Source organism: Alosa sapidissima, chromosome 22, assembly GCF_018492685.1.
Source record: "Alosa sapidissima isolate fAloSap1 chromosome 22, fAloSap1.pri, whole genome shotgun sequence".
Classification (NCBI taxonomy): domain Eukaryota; kingdom Metazoa; phylum Chordata; class Actinopteri; order Clupeiformes; family Clupeidae; genus Alosa; species Alosa sapidissima.
Window position 1 is genome coordinate 22,264,335 of NC_055978.1, and position 20,541 is coordinate 22,284,875.

At 45.5% G+C, this 20,541-nt stretch overlaps 2 protein-coding genes across 6 annotated transcripts in view; one reads left to right on the plus strand and one right to left on the minus strand.

Annotated features, from left to right (window-relative positions):
• Positions 1-11,455, plus strand: part of tmem178b (transmembrane protein 178B) — a 96,663-nt gene extending 85,208 nt beyond the window's left edge. For all 3 annotated transcript variants that reach the window (XM_042078189.1, XM_042078190.1, XM_042078191.1), the window contains 2 exons: positions 3,629-3,766; positions 6,938-11,455. In XM_042078189.1, the coding sequence (XP_041934123.1) occupies positions 3,629-3,766; positions 6,938-7,188 (389 nt within the window). In that variant the 3' untranslated portion in view covers positions 7,189-11,455. The remainder of the gene's footprint in view (positions 1-3,628; positions 3,767-6,937) is intronic.
• A 2,142-nt stretch (positions 11,456-13,597) lies between these two features.
• Positions 13,598-20,541, minus strand: part of cnot4b (CCR4-NOT transcription complex, subunit 4b) — a 46,309-nt gene continuing 39,365 nt past the window's right edge. For 2 of the 3 annotated variants that reach the window (XM_042078186.1, XM_042078187.1), the window contains exons 12-13: positions 19,065-19,340; positions 13,598-16,222 (exon numbers count right to left, since the gene is read on the minus strand). In XM_042078186.1, the coding sequence (XP_041934120.1) occupies positions 15,831-16,222; positions 19,065-19,340 (668 nt within the window). In that variant the 3' untranslated portion in view covers positions 13,598-15,830. The remainder of the gene's footprint in view (positions 16,223-19,064; positions 19,341-20,541) is intronic. The other variant, XM_042078188.1, reaches the window with a different exon arrangement.

Here is a 20,541-nt window from a genome sequence, read left to right on the forward strand (position 1 = left end):
CCTTCTGTCTCTCTGTGACGAGGACCTCTTCAGTGTGCATGTCAAAGTGACGCTGATGTTGCAGTCCGTGCCACAGACGCCCCCCAGCACCCCCCCCCCCCCCCCCCGGATGCCAACAACCCCACCCCACCTCCTGTCACCACCACCACCCTTCCTCCCCTCCTCCTCCTCCTCCTCTTCCTCCTGGCTGCTGCAGATACTGAACTCCTGTGGGACCTGTGATGCCAGCTGCAGCCAGTGATTGAAAAAGGCCATAAAGTGTCAGTCTCAACAGGTGACACAGCTGTCACAGGCAGGGATGGCATGCTTTAATCTCCATCTATGCTAAAAAAAAAAAAAAACATAAAAAATAAATGAAATAAAAAAGAAACAGGTCAGCAGGGCGTCTTTTCTGTCTGTGACTGCATACTGTGGACATCCAACATGGCATAATTTAATGATTGATTGCTAGTGTGCTCTCTATGAAATTAGAAAACAGATCTATTCTATAAATTCTTTGTTATTTTACAGAAATAAATCGATTCTACTCCCTCATTTAAATTTGTAGCAGTTTAATTACTGTCACGACAGTGGGATGCAGCAGAGGATTAAACTGCATGTAGAAGCTGGGTGTGCGAGATTGTAGAATAGTGACAGATTTGTTAAGAGATCAGAACTGTGCAACTGTTGGAAAGAGAGAGAGAGAGAAAGAGAGAGAGAGAGAGAGAAATGTATCTCTCATGCAAATCTCATCACATGAAGCATTTTTCAACAGTCACTGTGATCGCTCCTATGACCACTTGTTTGATCTCCAGCAGTGCCAGAGGTTAGGAAGCCCTCTCATTTCCTCCAATGAAGTTGAGGAAGAGAGTGTGCCTCAAGCACACGTTAAAGACGGTTTCATACACCTCTCAGCTTTTAAGTGCTAGCCTACTCACTGCACATATTGGAGTGTTGTATTATCTATCTGTCAGTTATATTACACCTAGAGGCCCAGTCAATATTCTCTTTCCCCCCATAACAGATGGAAAATCATGTTTCATAATCCCCCCCCCTTTTGCTGCTAACAAGAGACTACAGACACTAAGAGACGAGATACAAAAATGTTGTCACAGGGAATTAAGAGTACAGCGAGCTACGGTGTGTTTTTGCATAAAACATTTATTTTAGATCCAGGCTCCAGTGTCTGACATAAATCTGTGGTAATGCAGAGGTATTTGGAAATATCTCTTTAATGTATTCACAGTGGTTTGGATGCCTTCCATTGGCTTTTAATAGGCTCTAAAGCGTCATGCAATAAAACTTATTTGGAATGACATTGGATCAGCTTGAAGTGAAAACTGAGGTTATAAAATGTAATCAGTGCCAGGATAAGAGCAGGAGCATAGCCATTAGCCAGGCAAACTGTTGGGAACCACAGTGAGAGCCATTTGGGATGCTATTTTCTCATGAGAAAATAGACGTCTTTATGAAGCTTTTGTTTCTACTTTCCACAAGTACGCCCATATAATATCTGACTAAATGAATCTGGTTGCAGTTTTATTTCCAGCCAGTGACACCACAGCGAGTTTGTTATAGTTGAATTTCAAACAAAAACCCACCCCCACAGTTCCCAATAAGATGTTGATTAGACTTTGTTGGAGATCACCCACCAAGCTTCCCTCAGTTGTGTGGTTTTGAACTATAATCCCAGTGATTGGAGTTGCAGTATTGCCTGTTTCTGGTTGATGAAGCACTACTGAATCACTTTGTGCTCCCTTGGTCCTTCCAATTGGTCCTGTGAATGACTACACACAGTAAATTATCAGGGATTTTTGCTTGAATCTTTTTTTTTACGCAGTCCTCCCATAAAAATAAAAAAAAAACATAGTGTTGTCTTCACGGTTGCTCTCTCCTGGTCAATACTCATGATTGCAATGCTCGTTTGATCCACTGGTCTGCCACTCTCTCAAATGGCCAGTATAGATCTCGACTCGGCAGGTCAATAGTGGTGTGGGGGTGTGGGCACATGGAGCTCACTTTAGAGAGAAACTGGGCACCAAATGTTTTGTGGGGAACAATTAGTTGGAAGCTCAACCCTAGTAGCTGACAGTTGTGCTTTACCTGTAAAAACCCATGCAGGCTCTCTTTGGACAGAATAGCTTGGCGATTCCTGAAACGTACTGTTTGGCAGCGCAATTACGAAGTGTAATAGGGCTGCCCAGGTTTAAAGGTCTGTTAAACCAATCGTGCCAACCTGGAGGGAAAAAAAGATGTGTGACCTTTAATCTCGTCCTTTAATTCTCCTCCTCTCTCCATCATGCCTTTACTCTTCTCCTTCTCCACACCTCTAGTTGTCTTCACAACACACACACACACACACACACACACACACACACACACACACACACAGATCTTCCTTCTGCCTTACTGTCCACTTCCACTGTGAACTTGATGACCCCCCTCCCTTTACCCCTAGGCTCAAAGCTGGACCAATGGCCCAGGCCTGGGCTTCAATCCCCATACCCAACACACACACACACACACACACAGACACACACTCCAACCCCTATGTGGAAGGAACCGAACCATGACATTAGTCACCGTGGGCGCCCTGACAGCTTGAGCCCTGCCCTGCAGCACGGAGCCATGCTCTGTCACCTCAGCTAACTCACTCACACACACACACACACACACTCACACACACACACACACCCCACCACCACCACTACCAAAGGCCCCTGTGTCCCAGCCCACATACCACACGGTCGCACCAGTAGTGCTGGATGAAAAAAAGGGCGCCTGGAGATGTAGAGAAGGGTGGGCCCTGGAGCGGGATTTTCGTGCCGCTGCGCTCGGTAGTGGGAGTGTGGTTTCGGGGCTTCCCAGGCTCACCGGGAAGTGGTGGGCGGTATGCTGGGCCTGCAGCCGGCACTGCCGAGATAAGATGGGAACAGAAGGCAGTAATGGCCCTCGACGGGAGGCAGCGCTGCCCTGCAGGACTCACAGTCCTGACATCTTCAGATACATCGGTTAAAAAGCACTTCGCTTTAGTCTTTTTGCATTTTGGCACTTTTGCATCATAAATATATATATTTTTTTTTTATTTTGCTCAAAATGATATGCTCAAAGTTATTGGAAAATGTACACAAACAGTGTTGCAAGTAAAATATTGAATATAGTAATGCATGCTTTCAAGTTTTGATAAAGCCATTACTTCCAGCTATGTGAGAACGGAGTGAATATTAAACAATTCAGTTAGTTAACTGATTAGAAACTCACCCACCATTGTGGTTCAACTGGAAATGAATTGCTCCCCACATAAGAGCATTGCCAGCCAAGATACAGCAAGAACACAAAGCCACAGTGTATAAAAATGGCCATGATTCTTATAACAACTATTGCATTACTATATAATATAATAAAAAAAAATATATATATACCGGTAAAGGGTCACCCCTCGGTTACAGGCATGCTCTGACAGCCTGTACACACAGATGTAACATTTCAGAGGAAATGCTGATCTGCAGCAAAAAACACTGAATCTATGCAGTCTTTGACGCTGTCTGGATGTACTGTAGGCCTATATGCCACTTATTCTCCTCTCACTGTGTGAAGGACCCGCGTTGAGGTGCCTTTAGTGAATGCCTGTTTTTTCTGTGCCCCACAGACCTGCGGCGGATGACGGCAGGCTTCATGGGCATGGCGGTGGCCATCATCCTGTTCGGCTGGATCATCGGGCTCCTGGGCTGCTGCTGGGACCGCGGCCTCATGCAGTACGTGGCCGGCCTGCTCTTCCTCATGGGAGGTGAGTCCAGTTCAGTTCAGTTTAGTTCCATTTAATACAGTACCATTTTATTGGATTCAATTCAGTCCAACTTTATTCCATTTAATTCAAGCATCCTCAGGGATGCGATATTAAGTTGCGTTGCATAACACAATTTGTATTAAGAAGAGGAATTTCTCCCTGAAGTAATAGCGCACGTAAAAGGCAGTCTTTGACGTCAGAGTTGTTAGCGTCATGCTCTGCTGGTCGAGCCTCATCCCTGAAGTGCAGTAGCAGTGTTATCAAAGCTGCCTCTGTAGTAGACGCTATGAATGCAATGCCATTGAACTTCTGTCCCACCAGACCCTTTTGACAGACTACATACCCACTGGATAATGGAATATGAAAATGATTGCAATGAACTCAATGTCTTTATCCTGAGAGTTTCTCATACGCACGAGTGCACACACTGCATGTGCTCCTAGTGGGCCTTGAGTCGTGCTGCGCATATGTGCCTTCAGTATAAAGTCACATAGCACAGTGCTTTCCTTTTTATCTGTACATACTTAATGCGTGAATTGATAAGGCCGTCCTTTTAAGTAACATGATCAATTTCCCTTTGATGAGTAAGTACTGCTTACACACGATGGGTCTTAAAGCATTACTGAAATCAAAGGGCAAAACCAGAGCATACTAATGCAAACATGAGAGACTTTCATACTTTAATTTATTACATGTTGATGTACTTTCACCCAGTGATTGGCCAATGTCCCTTTTTTCGGTTGATATCTTAATTCTATCATTATGCTGCAAGTTTAGTTGGTAGAGCATGTAATGAATATTGTAAGTATTTAAATTTCTGGGAGAAAAATATTTGCAATCACTGTAATGTAAATGGAATGGGATAGAATAATCTGCTAAATGTAAACGATGGTGGAATCAGATAACTTTTATCCAGACAACTTATATTTGATAGAATCTCTTTTAGGGCGCCCTATACCAGAGATGGCCTGGTGTTTAATAAGAACTGTGGCTGACTTTAACATTGACAAGGTTAAATGCACTCCATGTAAATTTAAGTGATCGACGAACCATGACCCAGGCAGATAACAGCTCGCCCAGACATCCTGCATATATTTGGAAATATCTGTATACATCTAAACGGGCTCTCGCACCCAGCTTCCCAGGGGCGTCTTTACAAGGCCCCCGGGCTGGCTGGATCTGCCTTTAGCGGTCGGCAAGGTTAAATGCGCTCCCCGATAAGAGCTCCTGGATGACTCAGCGAAGCCCCTTTTTGATTTACTGCACATGTGTGGGAGAAGCAGGAGAGGTGCCTGACGCCACCAAGCCCAGGCTGTGCCTCTTCGCTTCTGAGATTTTATTTTATCTCGACGATCCACTAATCAAATCGGCAGCCCACTTCACGGCACCTCCCTGACCTGGCGTTTGACTCGGAGATTCATTCAGTCAGTTGATGTATTGTTGTCTCAGCTGCGTCTACGAGCCATCGCAACACTTGTTTGTTTGTCTGTCTGAGTGTGTTTGTCGGAGTTTTCATGTTTTCTTTTTTCTCGAAAGAGGCCCAAAAAACTCTTGCCGGAACCCATTTGTTCGGCGGTCCTCTTTCGAGAAACGACAGCAATGCTGATGCTCGAACAGAAGGACTTAGCAAAGGCAGGCCTCTCTCTCTCTCTCTCTCTCTCTCTATCTCTATCTGCGGTCGGACCAGATTAGCGCCCGTGTTCAATTAAGGGGCCAGTCAAACGCAATTAAAGGGAATCAAATGGAATGAAAACCGTAGCTCTCGGAACGCTTGTGTCGGGGGACGTGGTCAATTAGGCCACTGTTGGTTTTAGCGGCTCGCTCCGCGGCTGGTGCTGTGCGTCCACACGTGTCCAGGCGCGCCGAGCTGTCCATCATCGAACCGGCTGTGCTATCCCAGCGACCCCTTTCCTTCCCTTTCCGTGGATGTGATAAAATACACCTGGCAGATTCAAGGCACGCTGCAGGCAGGCAGGCAGGCAGCCCATTGGCTGTTGGACTTGCGGAATTACTGGTGACAGGTGTGAAGGAGGTCTAATGTGATGTAATGGGGTCATATCTCTAATCAGGGTCCATTTCAGCTCCACTCCACTTCCTTCTCTCTCTCTCTCTCTCTCTCTCTCTCTCGCTTTCTCTCTTGGGTCTGGACGCCACAGTGCTGCTGCTGCTGCCACAGCAGCCCGACTGAGAGTACATGCAATGTCATCACCTCTCAGTAACTATCTTCTCATGAGTGCTAACAGTGTGTGTGTGTGTGTGTGTGTGTGTGTGTGTGTGTGTGTGTGTGTGTGTGTGTGTGTGTGTGTGTGTGTGTGTGTGTGTGTGTCAGGAGGAGCCTTCATTAGTATGTTGTGATACTGCTGTCTAAAATGTGGAAGAGTAAGAAGCCTGCTTCATGCCAAGTGCCAAGTCATTGGTAGCTGATGTGACACACACACACACACACACACACACACACACACACACACACACACACGCGTGCGCCTGCTGAGGGGCCGAGGCCCAATTAAGATGAGCTCAGGATTAATGCGATGCCCACGCAAGTGCATAATGAGAAGGCAATTAAAAAGCCAATTAAGATGGCAAGTCCTAAACGCAACAGGGAGAGCACAGGGTCAGATTACTGGAGCCCAATTCCATCAGATCCGTCGCCGTCCAACACATAGCTCTCAGCACCCACAATTACACAAGGCCTTTATCTGGGCATACAGAAAGTGAGACTTATCTGCCCAGAGCGACTGATAAGGAGACAGAGAGAGAGTGTTTTAGTGTTGCTATGTGATGGGATGGGGGAAATAATTAAAATCTGTCATTATGAGCTAAAAGCTTTTAGTCCATGTGCCGTGAGAGCAGGCAGGCTGCAGTAAGTGGGAGAGGTTTTTTTTTTTTTTTGTCTGTTGTCAAGGAGTTTGAGACTGTGAGTGTCATGTTTTGAAATTCTGAGTGTGACATTTTTTTTCTTCCTCTCTTTTCCTTTCACTCCATCATTCCCTTTGTCTTTCTTTCCTCTCTGCTCTTGTTTTCCCCTCATCCTGTATTTCTCTCATTCTCTACTTTCTCTCTCCTTTACCACTCACTCTATCATTCCCAAACTCCCTCGCTCTCTATTTCTTTCTCTCTCTTTCTTTCTCTCTGCCTGTTTCTCTCTCTTTCTTTCTCTCTCTCTGTCAGGTACGTTCTGCATCATCTCCCTGTGCACCTGCGTCGCTGGCATCAACTTCGAGCTGTCCCGCTACCCACGCTACCTGTACGGCCTGCCCGATGATATCAGCCACGGCTACGGCTGGTCCATGTTCTGCGCCTGGGGCGGCCTGGGCCTGTCGCTCATCGCCGGCTTCTTCTGCACACTGGCCCCCTCCGTCCAGCCCATCCCCCGCTCCACCTGCCCCAAGTCCCGACAGGAGAACGGCACCGTGTGCTAGAGGAGAAATACCGCACACACACACACAATATATATACACACACTTACACACACACACTTTCACACACTTATACACACACACACCCGCACACACTTACGCTCAAATTAAATAGTGAGTTACTAAACATGCCATTCCTTCATCTGCAAACCACGTCTCCAACCAACATGGCCGCCAACAACAACAAACAAAAAAAAGAAAGATTTTTTTTTTTGAAATTATTATTATGTGTAAGTATAAAATGAGTGTCATGATCTTTGAACAAATGAAATGTACTGAAAAGAAAAAGAGAAAAAAAAAAACGACAGACCAATATTAATCAATGAACTACGGTGGCTGTTCCTGTGCACAGAAACACTGGACTAAAGCTCGTGTTAGGAGCAAGACCCTGCTTCCCTCTATGGACCAACATGAAAATGAAATGGAACTAAACAAATGAACTGGAACTCCACATGGAACGTGGAGGACTCACTGGACTGAATGGCCTCGGTACTGTAACTCCACGCTCCATGTTGCCAGGTTGGTGTAGGAACTGAGCAGTGCACCACTGGGTTAATAATGAATAATGGACAACCACTGGAGGGAGTTCCCCAGCTTTTCTCAAGACCCCGAGTTCTGTTGATGGTGACTGATGCAAAAATGACTCGATACTGGCGAGTGCAAACGGATGCCAAACGCAATGGAATATGGAAAATTCTTGAACTTTATAGACAATGAGTACAGGATTTTTTTGAACGTCTTGGATAAAAAATAAAAAAAAATTAAATAAACTCTTGACTAGTCAAGAGTTGGATGAGCAACAAGGACTCTTGGGTGTAAGACCTCTGTAGCAGGTTGTGTTCTTGCACAGATATCTCCACCACTGTACAAACTTGTAAAGAATAGCCTAGGGGCAACATACATTTGAGGGGAAAACATTTTTATTTGTTTGTTTGGTTCATTGTATTCCCATTCTTCCAGACTGTATATGATTCAGATAATGTTGTTTGTCCCCTTTTCACTCAATACATATTTTACTTTTATTATCTTTTTTTGCTACATATCAAAAGCACCACCAACAGGGACAAATATGTTGAGTGTCAGATTTGCGTGTTTGTGAATTTCTTATGTTTTCTTTTTTACTCTTCTCATAGCTGTTTGTGTGTGTGTGTGAGAGAGAGAGTGTGTGTATGCGTGTGTTTGTGTGTGTGTGGGAGGTTCACATCTCTGTGGAAAACAGAAGACATACCATAAAAAGAAAAAAATCTGAAAATGTAACAGAAACTGGAGTCAGGACCTACCTTGGAGGGGAACGGCAAAGAAAAGTGTGACGTGTTTCCCAACTGTGTGGTGGGAGAGAAGGAAGGAAGGAAGGAAGGATGAAAGATGAGAAGAAAGGGAATAATAAAGAAAGGAAAGAGAATGATGAAGAAAGGAAAGAGGATGATGAAGTGGAAAAGGGGTAAAGGATGAAAGGAAGAAGCTAAGGGAAAGAAACAAAGCTGAAATAAAAGCGAAGAGCATAGATAGATAGATAGATAGATAAATAAATAAATAAATAAATAAATAAATAAAGGGAATAAGAAGGACATGAAACTAGAAAGACAAAGAGAGCAGTTTGACAGAGAAAAATAAAAACAGGCCTCACTCTCAGACAACTCTTGTTCCATCAGTAGAGAGAGATCCCATCAGCTTATGAAAGAGCTCCGGTTCCGTTCAGAGACCCCCCTCATCTCATCACTCTTTCAGACATGTGCAGACTTCTTTTTCTTTACCAGACATGAGTCAATCTTACACAGTGGTGGGCTCTATTATTAGACACATTTCACACACACACACACACACACACACACACACACACACCACACAGTGATCTTCCTTCTGCCTTTCTCTCCACTTCAGTGATTTAATTCTCCTTTGCTCCTGTGAACCTGTGAATTTATATTGTGAAATTGGGACAAAAGCTTTCATGGCGAGCCATTCAGTGAAGCACAAGCTTAATACAATCCTCTCGCAGTCCTGCTTTCTGCCCACAACCCCACACGTCACATCCCTTTATCAGAAATCTGCTCCTAACGTTTATTATGATCCAGAGTATTAAGCCCCTGAACCTTACGCAGTGCAGCGCAAACGGCACACCATCCGAAACGCATCAGATGCTTTTATCAAAATGTGCACCTCATCCGACAAAACAAAGCAAATCAGTGATTCGAGGCATTCGAGGATGAGTTGGTTGTGTAACATCACAGCCATTTCATCAAATCCTACGTCAGCGGAGGTGAAACGGAGAGGAAGTGTCATCGCTGCTTTGGCAGATGAGCAGTGCCCCCCCCAGGTGCCAACTTTAGAGGGAAAACCAAGTACAGTGTACCTCCCCCCTCCCTCCCTCCCCACAGTAGTGTGCACCATATTTTTTTGTGATATTCGGAAGATAAACACAGCCCATTTGATTTATTTCAGCATCTGTTGGTGCCCAGTCATGCCATGTCTCTTTCCATTCACTGCTAGAGAGGAGGAGGAGGAGGAGGAAGGACTCTCTGCGTGCGGGCTCTACTCTCAACATGCTCAGTGTGTGTCAGAGTAGCCTGGCAACAGTCGCTGACGACACACAGTCACAGCAAAGCATTTCCAATGCAGATTTAAAAGGGTTTAGAGTCGCTAATTTATGGGAAGGTGACAACGCTGCATTACAAATGTGGTGTGACTGCTAATGTGATGGGATCCAGTGGGTGTGCTTCACCAAAGACACATGAACGGACTAATATGGATCAGTGAGAAGTTATTGGTGGCTCTTAATTTGCACTGTTGTGGTCCAGTTATTTGAAAGAGAGTGGTGGGGTTACCCGGGAAACTCAAGCTGATAGCGCAATTGACCATGAAATTGCATTAACTTCACCAGACACACTTGAGGAGCTTCTAGTTATAGCTCTCTTCCACACAATCTGTTCAGCAGGAACCCCAGTAGATAAGACACTCCTTTTACACTAATGCATAAGGCTAAGCTAAATCAATGCCAGGGGTGCTCTCCATTAAAACTCATCCAACTGCCAGAATATGCCTCATCTTGATGTTTTTTGAACAAGTGTGAAGACTGTTAGCTCCTGGAAGTATTCTGCCTTGGAGCACATGGGATCTTATGTAATGCGTGTCTTCCTTGACACACTTAATGGCACAGTATTTATTCCCATCCAAGACCATTACACAATGCAGCTTGTGCGTAAAGGGGGTCAGTCACTGCTCACACACACACAGAGTTCGCTTTTATCCGTTGCAGGTATGAACCAAAACCTACATTTCACTGGGATTTAGTTGTGGGTGTGAGTGTGGGCGTGTACCAGAGTTGCAATTCTGAGTATAAGGGTGAGCAATTCTGACTAATTCTGTACCCCTCCTTTTCTTACCCATTTCACAAGGCAGAGAATGATGTCTTAGAGAAGCACAGCAGTTAATGACTCAATCAAAGCACGGGAGTGATGTAGCAGGATGCACATGGCATGGTGGCCTTGGAGCTATGCGGTGTGATTATTGCAGATTGACTGAGTGTGTGTGTGTGACATAACGAGACAGAGATTCTGAGTATTACGCCACCTGACTTGTTCCTGAGTCAATTCCAATCAGATGACAGGCAGACGAAATGTCACATGATAAGAGTCTGTAGGGGGGGTCTGGTGCTCCAGTGACCGGTGGGCCTGTTGTTGCTGAAGTGTGAACGGTTGACCGTTTCATCGCTTTGTCCCATTCTCATGGTGTAAATAGTATCCAAGGCAGACACACTACAGTGTTTTTAAGAGATGTTCAAAAAAATGAAAGAAAATGAGGAACTATCAGTCTTTTTCATCAGTAATGTGTATGTTGAGTAAACTTAAAAAAAAAAAAGATTTAAAAAATAAACATGACAAATGATGTTTTAAAAAAAATCTGGAAATGTTAAAAACTGTGGAATGTAAAAAAGACAACATTATGAAATAAAATTCATTGGTGTGTTTACTTGTAGAGCATGAGATCTCGTCTGCTTGTTCATGTCATCCACTCAGTTATCAATGCAGAAAATGAAATCCCAATGAAATCAATCACAGAGAGCAAATGAACCAGTGTTTTGTTATCAGCAGTAATGCGCTTTTAATGATCATACTTTCTATGAGTTGTATTGTCTTACCTTACATGACCTGTTTTACTATAGGTAAGGAGGGTTGGTTTACCGAGGCTGCCCTTCTGTTTGAAATTAAATAAATGTTCCAGGGTCCCTTGATCAGCCCTCAAAGTGGCTTACCCTTTCTGATATTAAACTTTACTCTACAAACAGAACGTGGATGGAGTGCTGTGCGTGGGATTGTCACAGCCTGGGCTGGCAGACACACACACACACACACACACACACAAACTTGTAGAAGGTAACTTCACACCGGTGACATTCAAGGTTAGTAAACAGGGCCCCTGTCTGCTGTTGCCATGGAAACATACAAAAATCAATTGATATTCAATCGGCTGCCCGGCTGACTAAAACCAGGTTTGCAGTAGCCAGAAAACACACACACACACACACTCACTCATATATGAAGAGCGCATAAAAACCAACAGGATATTACTGTTTCTGATCCGGTCATGGAAAGATGAGAGGGTTTGGAGAGAGATGTGGAGGGGGGGGGGGGGGGGGGTACTTTGGTTCCACGCGATGGTCATAAGTGTGCAGTTGGTGGGAACAAAGAGCTTAATGGGCTTGTTTGAGATAAAAAGCCTTTGTTAACTACTTAATGAATACTTAATAAAAGCATTTAAGAGAGCACTCCAGCAAGCACAGGAAGTGGTGGGCCTATTCCTGGACCCTTTCAGGCCTAGAGGGGTCTAGAACACCTTGCTTTTACCCTCTCTGTGTTCATCTGCAACACATGGTGCGAAGACATTAAGCCCTGTGATGGTGCAGGTCGTCAACTCCACACAGTAAAGTTTGCTGAGGAGAGCCAGGACCAGCTGCTGTATTTTTTTCCCGTCTCAGTTGAGACTGATGGGGGAAGTGTCCCTGTGTGAGAGTCAGCTGTGAAACACTAGGCAGTTAGCACTTTTGTTCTCTTCCACAGTAAAAAAAAAAAAAAGGGTTTTTAAATCCAGCATGGCTGGCAGTGTTTTCAGTCACAGTAGAGGTTGCCGTGGGAACAAGAATAAAGATAGAAACCCTCTAAGGGGGAACGACCATGAACTGATCTTAGTGATTTGGAAACCTCAAAATCTGGATCCAGGTCAACACAACCACTGACCCCCCCCCCCCAGTGTGTGCAACCTTGCTCAACTCACCTCAGGAGGGAGGACTTGAGGTTAAACACTGCAATTGGTTCCCAGAGATCTTGCCAGACAAGGGGTGCAATTGCCTGTTCCCACTTCATGTCATACATAAGCAAGGCACTTTGACTCATACCTTACAATTTGATGATTGTGGTGAAACCAAACAATACAATATTTTAAAAGGATAAAACAGCTTAATAACCTTTTGAAACTGAAAGCTCTCAACAACCAAATCGTTGACAGGTTGAATACAGTCATTACAAGTTCCTGCATCTACAAGGATTTCAACATCAAACCCTGGATTTGGTGGATGATTTAATTAAAGTTCCAAACCACAGTCTGCCCTCAAAAGGGCCTATTAAGCAGAGCTCAACAGGATACACTCAATTCTCCAACTGATGTTACTGAATCAATTAAAACAAAAAAAGCAATAATGAATGGGTCATTTGATGTTTGGAGCTTGCTGGCCAATTAAGGCAGTAGAGTAGTAATTTATGCCAATGAGGGTACAGGCTCGTCCCTGCTGAGCGCGTGTTGGGGCGACTTACGGAGGCGCAGTGTGAACGCATAAATTGTTCTTGACATTATCAGTGAGCTGTTGCCTTTTCTTCCCCGAGATAAACTTAATTGGCCCACACCGAACACATTTGAAGTCGACGCTTTTCAAGCACTTTATCTGCTTGATGGGGGAAGGAGCTCACTGCTGAGATGTGAAGTCCCCGGTCATAGACGCGGCAAGCAAGCTCTTGTTCGCGACTCGGTCAGTCCTCCTCTACTGCTTTTCGTACTCACAGTGGGTCTAACAGAGGGAGGGTGGAAGGCAGGACAGGCGGCTGGTTCTCAAGACGATTGCTTGCTGACGTGAATGAGGAGGAGGTGCCAGAATCGTGGAGGGTGAGGGAAAAATGATGGGGAACATGACAATGATGGGCCCATTGGACACCAAAGAGTGTGCAATGCTGCTCTCCCTTACGAATACAAATAGCACCGGATTGAAGTCTGTTTATTTCTATGAAGAAGTGGGCATTGGCATTTATCTATCAGCTGTCAACGCATTCAACATCCTTAGGGTAATTGTCATGTCTCAAGATTCCCTGCAAAGTGTACTATGAAGCAGAGTGAGAAATGTCAAGAAAGAAACACTCAAACACGTATATGATGTTTTTCTCTTTTATTTAAGATTTAGTTTTTCTCTTTTTCTTTTTCTTCTTCTTCAAGACCTGTTGTGAGGTACAACTCATTTAAGCTCGTCGTCTCAATCTTCCGTACGGTTTAGAATTTGTGTAAATCCATAGTTAACGGCACTGGATTCTGTTTTGAAAAATTAACTTACTTATTCCTCTTGAATACTGTGGAATACTGAACAGTTGGCAAGAACCTACACAGAGAGAAAGGATCTAAGATCATTAAAAAGAAAAATTGAGAAGGTTAAACAGAAAGAGAGGGGGGGGGGGGGGAGTAAAGAGGGAAGAGAATAAGGTGAGAAGATAGCACCCGCCCTCCTCTGTCGGGATGCCCAGGTTTTCGTTTTTATTTATTTTTTTGTTGTTGTCTGCCATTTCAGCAGACACTGCCTCCAAGACTCCAACCTGCCCAGGCTAATGAGACCACTGGAGTATACCAGCGTACATGCGCACACACACCACAAAGAGAAAGGGAGTGTGATTGTGTTTAACCCAGTCCTAATCTTTCACCCGCTCTTAGAGGAAAAATAAAATTAAATTAAGTTACTCATCATTGCAGTGTCCATGTGGCAAACACTTGTTTTGTGTTCTGTTTCATTCCCCCCTCCCCTATACTTATAAAAACGATTTCCTCAGATACGCTAAATGGTCCCTACCATTATTATTATTATTTTTTTTTTGCTGTCTTTGACTACATTCACCTTGCATTCTCTTGGTTTCTGCTGCTGTTCCAGGCCGGTCTCTATGGGGCCAACTGAGTCGAGGGGGCGCAAGGCTGAGGCCTGGCCAGAGCAAATTAGTGCTGTGTCCTTGTGCTTTGCCCATGCAACCCCCTTTAACCACCATTGGGCCCGTTCTGATGGGCACCACACAGTGGTGCACCCTCATTCTACGTCTGCCCCCCTGCCTTTTTTATAAGGAGTCACACACCCCTGTATGCCAAGGTCCTTTTCTAAATTAAGGCAACCCCTGCCACACCCACCCACCCACTCCGCCCGGGCTTTGCAAGACACTACCCTCTGATACAGAGGTCCATAGTGGTGTCACAATCAGGTGGAGGGGGGTGTTACACAACACTCTCACTCTCTCATCCAATCTCATCGCATCAGTGGGAGGGTCTTGGGGCTGAGGAAATGCACCCATTGGCGACGCTTCCATACGGTCCCGTGCGGGGCTTGGCACAGGAGTTCAACCTCTTCAAAAGGCCTGACTAGCATTTACGTCCATGCCTGTCTCATACAAGACGACAACATTCAGGACCCAAGAAACCCCCTTCTCCTGTTAGCAGTACATATGTGTGTATAAGAGCCTAAACCCTCAAAGAAAGTGCTTTTGCTTTTTCTCAATCCTCTGCATAATTCCTTTCTGCATCTTGATTTTTTTTTTTTGTTGTTTTTCCATTTTTCTTCTCCATTTTGTTAGAACATAAAGACAATTAAAACTGATCATAATAAAACAAACAAGTGCCCACTCCATCAGAGAATCAAAAACTATGATTGCTGCAGAACTCAACTTGATTAAGGCATAAGAAGCTGGGCATCCGGCCCACGGGAGGAACCTATTGCTCTGGGCAGACAATAGATATGTATTCTCATTTGGCTTTTTCAAGGCAGGCTCATCTTTTTCCTGTTTAAACACTTACACATCAACTCCGAAAACATTATTTCCAGCCATCCTTAATTGCTTATTTAATAAAAAAAAAAAAAAAGAAAAAACGTTTCCAGTTCTTCCAGTTCTATCCTTATCAGTTTGAATCATACTCAAAGCGGTGTCTACATTCTGGTTAACAGCACAGTTGTTTAGCTGTATTAAGCAGGTTTAAAAAAAAAAAATACGAACGCTGATTCCCTAAGGGCTGTCGGTTCGGAGAACTAGGCCAGTAGCTGTGCTGATCAGATGTTGGTCAGACTGACTAGGGAGGGCTCACTGGAGGGCAGGACATAAAGGCCAACAGGCCAAACCCGACAACAACAACAAACAAAAAAGACATGAGAGGCGGAGAGGAAAAAAAGAATAAAGAAAGAAAGAAGAGATCGAGACACCAGGAGGAAGAAAAAATATGAATATATAATCTTGTTATGATTACTTTTGTTAATAGTTGTCTGTACTGATTCGGTTTTTCTGTGTGTGTGTGTGTTTTTGTGTTCTCTGTAGGGCTAGAGTGGGATGTGTGTGTGTGAGGGGGGTTGGGGAGTTTCACAGTCCCTAGTGTCGGTCCATGCCAGCGCTCTGTAGCAGATCTGTTGCGGTTTGAGCTGTGGATCTGAAGGGGCTCTGGAAGCCAGGGGGCGGCGAGTGGAACTGGCTGGGGGCGTTGGCTGAGGACGCGTAAGGCGCCCAGCCAGCTCTGTGGAGGGGCAAGGAGGCCCCAAAGGGCCCGTTGTGGGGGGGCAGGGAGGCCCCAAAGGGCCCATTGTGGGGGGGTTGGGAGGCCCCAAAGGGCCCGTTGTGGGTGGGCTGGGAGGGGCCAGCAGTGGTGGAGATGGCACTGGAGGAGGGAGCATCCATCTCGGTGAGCGCCTGCAGCGACTTGAGCCAGTGGGGCGGGTTATCGTCCTGGAGCGAGTCCAGACTGTTGCCCGAGGACGCCGGGATTCCTGGATTAGAATGGAGAGTGGGGGAAGAGAGAAAGTGGGGGGAAAGAGAGAGAGAGAGAGAGAGAGAGAGAGAGAGAGAGAGAGAGAGAGAGAGAGAAAGAGAGAGGGGGGGAAGACAGGGAGAGCAGTGAGTGATGGACAGAATGAGATCATGTAAAAAAAAGAGTTGAGTTTGAGGACAAAGTATGGGATGGGAGCAAAAAGAGGGCAATAGAAACAAAAAGAAGAAAACAGAATTAGGCAACACTCATTTAAAAACTCCAAGTGACCCAAAAAATGACCCACACTGTTTATGACTTGACATAATCCCACTGATTTCCCAGAATGCCACACACTGACAGCAGCTGCCTCCAAACTTCTTGGGAGGAGGTGCCCTGAAGTCGCCCTTCGGGCCCCGGCACATTTAAACCATCCTGTGGGCCATGGTGGACTGGCGCTCATTATCGCCCAGGTGCACAGGTATAAATCACCACAGGAGCAGGGGCTAAGATGGAGGCGACTGTGTGTGTGTGTGTGTGTGCGCGCGTGTGCAACCTCACCTCCGTGTCACAAGTCACTGTGTGTGTGTGTGTGTGTGTGTGTGTGTGTGTGTGTGTGTGTGTGTGCCGACTCCAGTGCTGCCACACTTCGGAAAAGCTTAGTGTTCCGGGGCCCCGGAGCTCTCGCTGTGGGCCATTAATTCCGCCAACCTCTGATGGATGACGGATGTGGACGGGAGGTGTTGGGAGAAGCCAGACGAGGCGAGCGTGACTCCACTGCTGATCAGGAACAACCCCTCTACTCCGAGTCTCCCGTCTCTCCAACCACTCCTCAACTCCTCATCCCAAATAACACCATAATTTGGGAATATCTATCCATAATGCAACGCCCATCTGTCTCCATGTTTGTCTGTCTATCTGCTTGTCTGCCTTTGCATATCCCTGGACCTGTTCGTCTGACCCACGGGTTCTTGAATTGAACATACACACAACTCTAAAAAAAAAGTTATTAGTGTTATGTCCATTTTGATCCATTAACAAAAACATTTGTGAGTTCAGTGGAGAGAGAAAGAAAATAGAGAGAGAGAATGCTCTGCCCCCCCCCCCCCCCCACCAGTCACTTCTGAACTCCCAAATAACAGCCAAACCCAAGTCTCTCTACAGACTCAGGAACATCGCTACGGCATGGCAGCTGGTGCAGCAGGAATGTGACGGGCACTCAATTATACGGTCAATTATCCTCTCCAGCGGCGGGCCCTGATGTCAACTGGGCCCACTAGCGTTGAGCGCCTGAATATTTTCACCTGACCTGAACACATGCCCTCGCTCTCTGCCCTTTCAAACGTTTCTTTTTTAAAAACCAGTGACATTAAGTGAAAAGGGCACTTAAAAGGAGGGGAGGAAAGAAAATGCATTTGGTGAAAGTGGATAGTTGGAATGGCTGGCTGGCTGGATTTTCTTTTTTTTTAAATTGCCATGTGATCAGTCCTGATGGAAAGTGTCCTAAACTAAATTACCGGAGAAGGACTGTTTTCCAAATGAGATTTTTTTGAGCACTTGAAATATTCCATTGCAGTTTCCTTCCCATTGATTTTTAACTAGTGGTTTGGTCGACTTGTTTTATGTGCCACTCCTTGGCTCTTAGTAAATTACAAAATACGATGAAATGAAGCACAAACACACCAAAAAACACTGCAGCGTTAATCATGTCTAGCCAAACTCAGAAGGGCTGGCGGCACAACTGCTGTGACCTAGATATAGCTCATGTCACACACGCACGCACGCACACACACACACACACACACACACACACACACACACACACACACACACACACACACACACACCATTTACCCATTTAAAAAAAAAAGCCAACCACTAGCCGAGCAACTGTGATCTGCATGACAGGGGTTTGGGCCTTTTACCATGCACTGGACTTGAACCCCCCCCCCACACACACACACACACACACACACACAAATATGTTTGGGCAAACACATTGATTGGCTCGGCTTGCTTAATTGGCCATCCTGGCGGTAAACTCCCAAAATCGAGCAGCCCCTGCGGCCTCAGCCCGGCCCCTGCCTTCTCCGAGTCCCCTCCTCTCGCCTGGCCTCCAGTGTCAGTGGCCAGGCGCACGGCGCTCGCTGCCACACTAATGACCACGGCTCCAGCCAATCCTCACCCAAAGCCACATCACTGTCTGGCCATCCCCACATGCACCCCCATATTCCGACTCCTTTGCCATGTTCCTGGTCCTTCTCGCGGTCACACACACACCATCTACCCCCCAACTGTGTCCATTACTCCCAGGCTATTACCCAATGCCATCCTCCAGGCTTCTGACTATGCATATACATACAAATGAGAAACGAGTGTGTCTCCATCCATGCACACAAGTCAATGCAGGGCCTAATAGAGGTTAAGCCATAGCAAACAAATCAGTACCTTTTGTAAATATGGTCCCAGTGATTGCGCAACCCTTTCTATTATCAATATAATCTTCCTTTAGGCATCCAAGAGTCTATCTAGCCCTCTCATGTACAGAGCCATTTGTAAGTGTTAAAATATTGTATATTCGGTCTGTACAGAAACACTTTCAGTCCTATACAGGAATCATTTGTAATGTCATTTCTTGGTCTTTGTAGGAACTATTTTAGTCCTGTGCAGGAGCCATTGGCACGCAAATGCACCATTTCTCCCATAATGTTTTTTTGGTCTGTGAATGAACCATTTTAGTCCTGTGCAGGAACCATTTGCACCCAAATGCACCATTTTCCCCCCAAGTCTGTTGCCCATCAACATAATCTTCCTTTAGGCCACTGGGTGGCGCTCTCTCCTCCTCTCCCACTGGGTTGTGGTACCTGTGATGATGGCGGGGTCCATCCAGCTGGCTGTGCCATCCCAGCTTAGGCTGTGCGAGATGCCCGGGGTGCTGGACGGCGCCCCTGTGTGGTTGACACTGGTGGAGGAGGAGGAGGAGGAAGAGGAGGAGGAAGAAGAGGAAGAGGAGGAGGAGGAGGAAGAGGAAGACGAGGAGTTGGGCAGACCGCCGAAGTTGATGTTGATGTTGGGCAGGAGTGCGCGCAGGCCGTCCTGCCACTCTTTCACATTTATGCTCTCCACCGAGCCACTGCTCTCTGCAGGACGACACAGAGGAGGAGGAGGAGGAGGAGGAGGAGAGAGAGAGGGATAGTGAATGAGGGATGGAGGGAAGAAAGGAGAGAAAGAGAAGGGGGTGGGGAAGAGAGGAGAGAAATATAGGTTGAAGAAGGGATGAAAGAAAAAAAAAAAAGAGGAATAAAGAGAATGAGGATTCATCCAAATGTAGAGACCAATCCATCCACTGCCAGAAATCTAGCCTTTCAATTCGACTTGCAATAGGTAATATGCATGACACTTGGAGCAAGTGAAGAGGTCTTCACCACATTATCCATTCCTGCTGGAAGCTCATACAAGTTCTCAAGTCCCACGTAACCCATGTGACAGCAACTTTATCTTGGCTTATCTTGATGAATACGATACACAAATCTGCATTTGCAATTTGCTATTTAAATTCATTATTTCTGGAAAGAATATGCACCTTAACTGACCGCAACTTAACTGATCAGGAGAGCAAAGAAGAACCTCCAAAAGACATTTTTGCTATTAACTGCCTCTCATGGACCTGCTAGTAAGCAAGACTGTGACAATATTGTGACAATAGTATGTTTTGTTCAATCTTGGCAATTTAGTGTCAACGTACGTACCCGTGGCCTACTGGTTAGGGCTTTGGGCTTGTAACTGAAGGGTTGCCGGTTCGATCTCCGACCAGTATGAAAAATGTGGGCGGGGGAAGTGGTTGAGCACTGATCTCCCATGCCCACATCCACGGCTGAAGTGCCCTTGAGCAAGGCACCCAACCCCTCACTGCTCTCCGAGCGCCACTGTAGCAGGCAGCTCACTGCTCCGGGTTAGTGTGTGCTTCACCTCACTGTGTGTTCACTGTGTGCTGTGTGTGTTTCACTTATTCACGGAATGGGATAAAAGTCCAAATTTCCCCTCACGGGATCAAGAGTATATATACTTTTACTTTATACAATAAATTACAAGACGCAGTGCAACCTTTGCATGTAACGGATATATTGCTTTGACCATGTCTGTATTGCTAAAACAAAATATATGTGTGTCTGTTTCTATATATGTATGTTAATTGTGTGTCTTTCGAATGGGGAGCTGATGTCTGGTTGTAAGACTCCAATCAAAACTAACACTTACAATTAACAAACCCAATGCATGGAACACTGTTTGTTTGTTTATTATTATTATTATTTATAGTTTTCCTCTATTCTCCATCCTGAC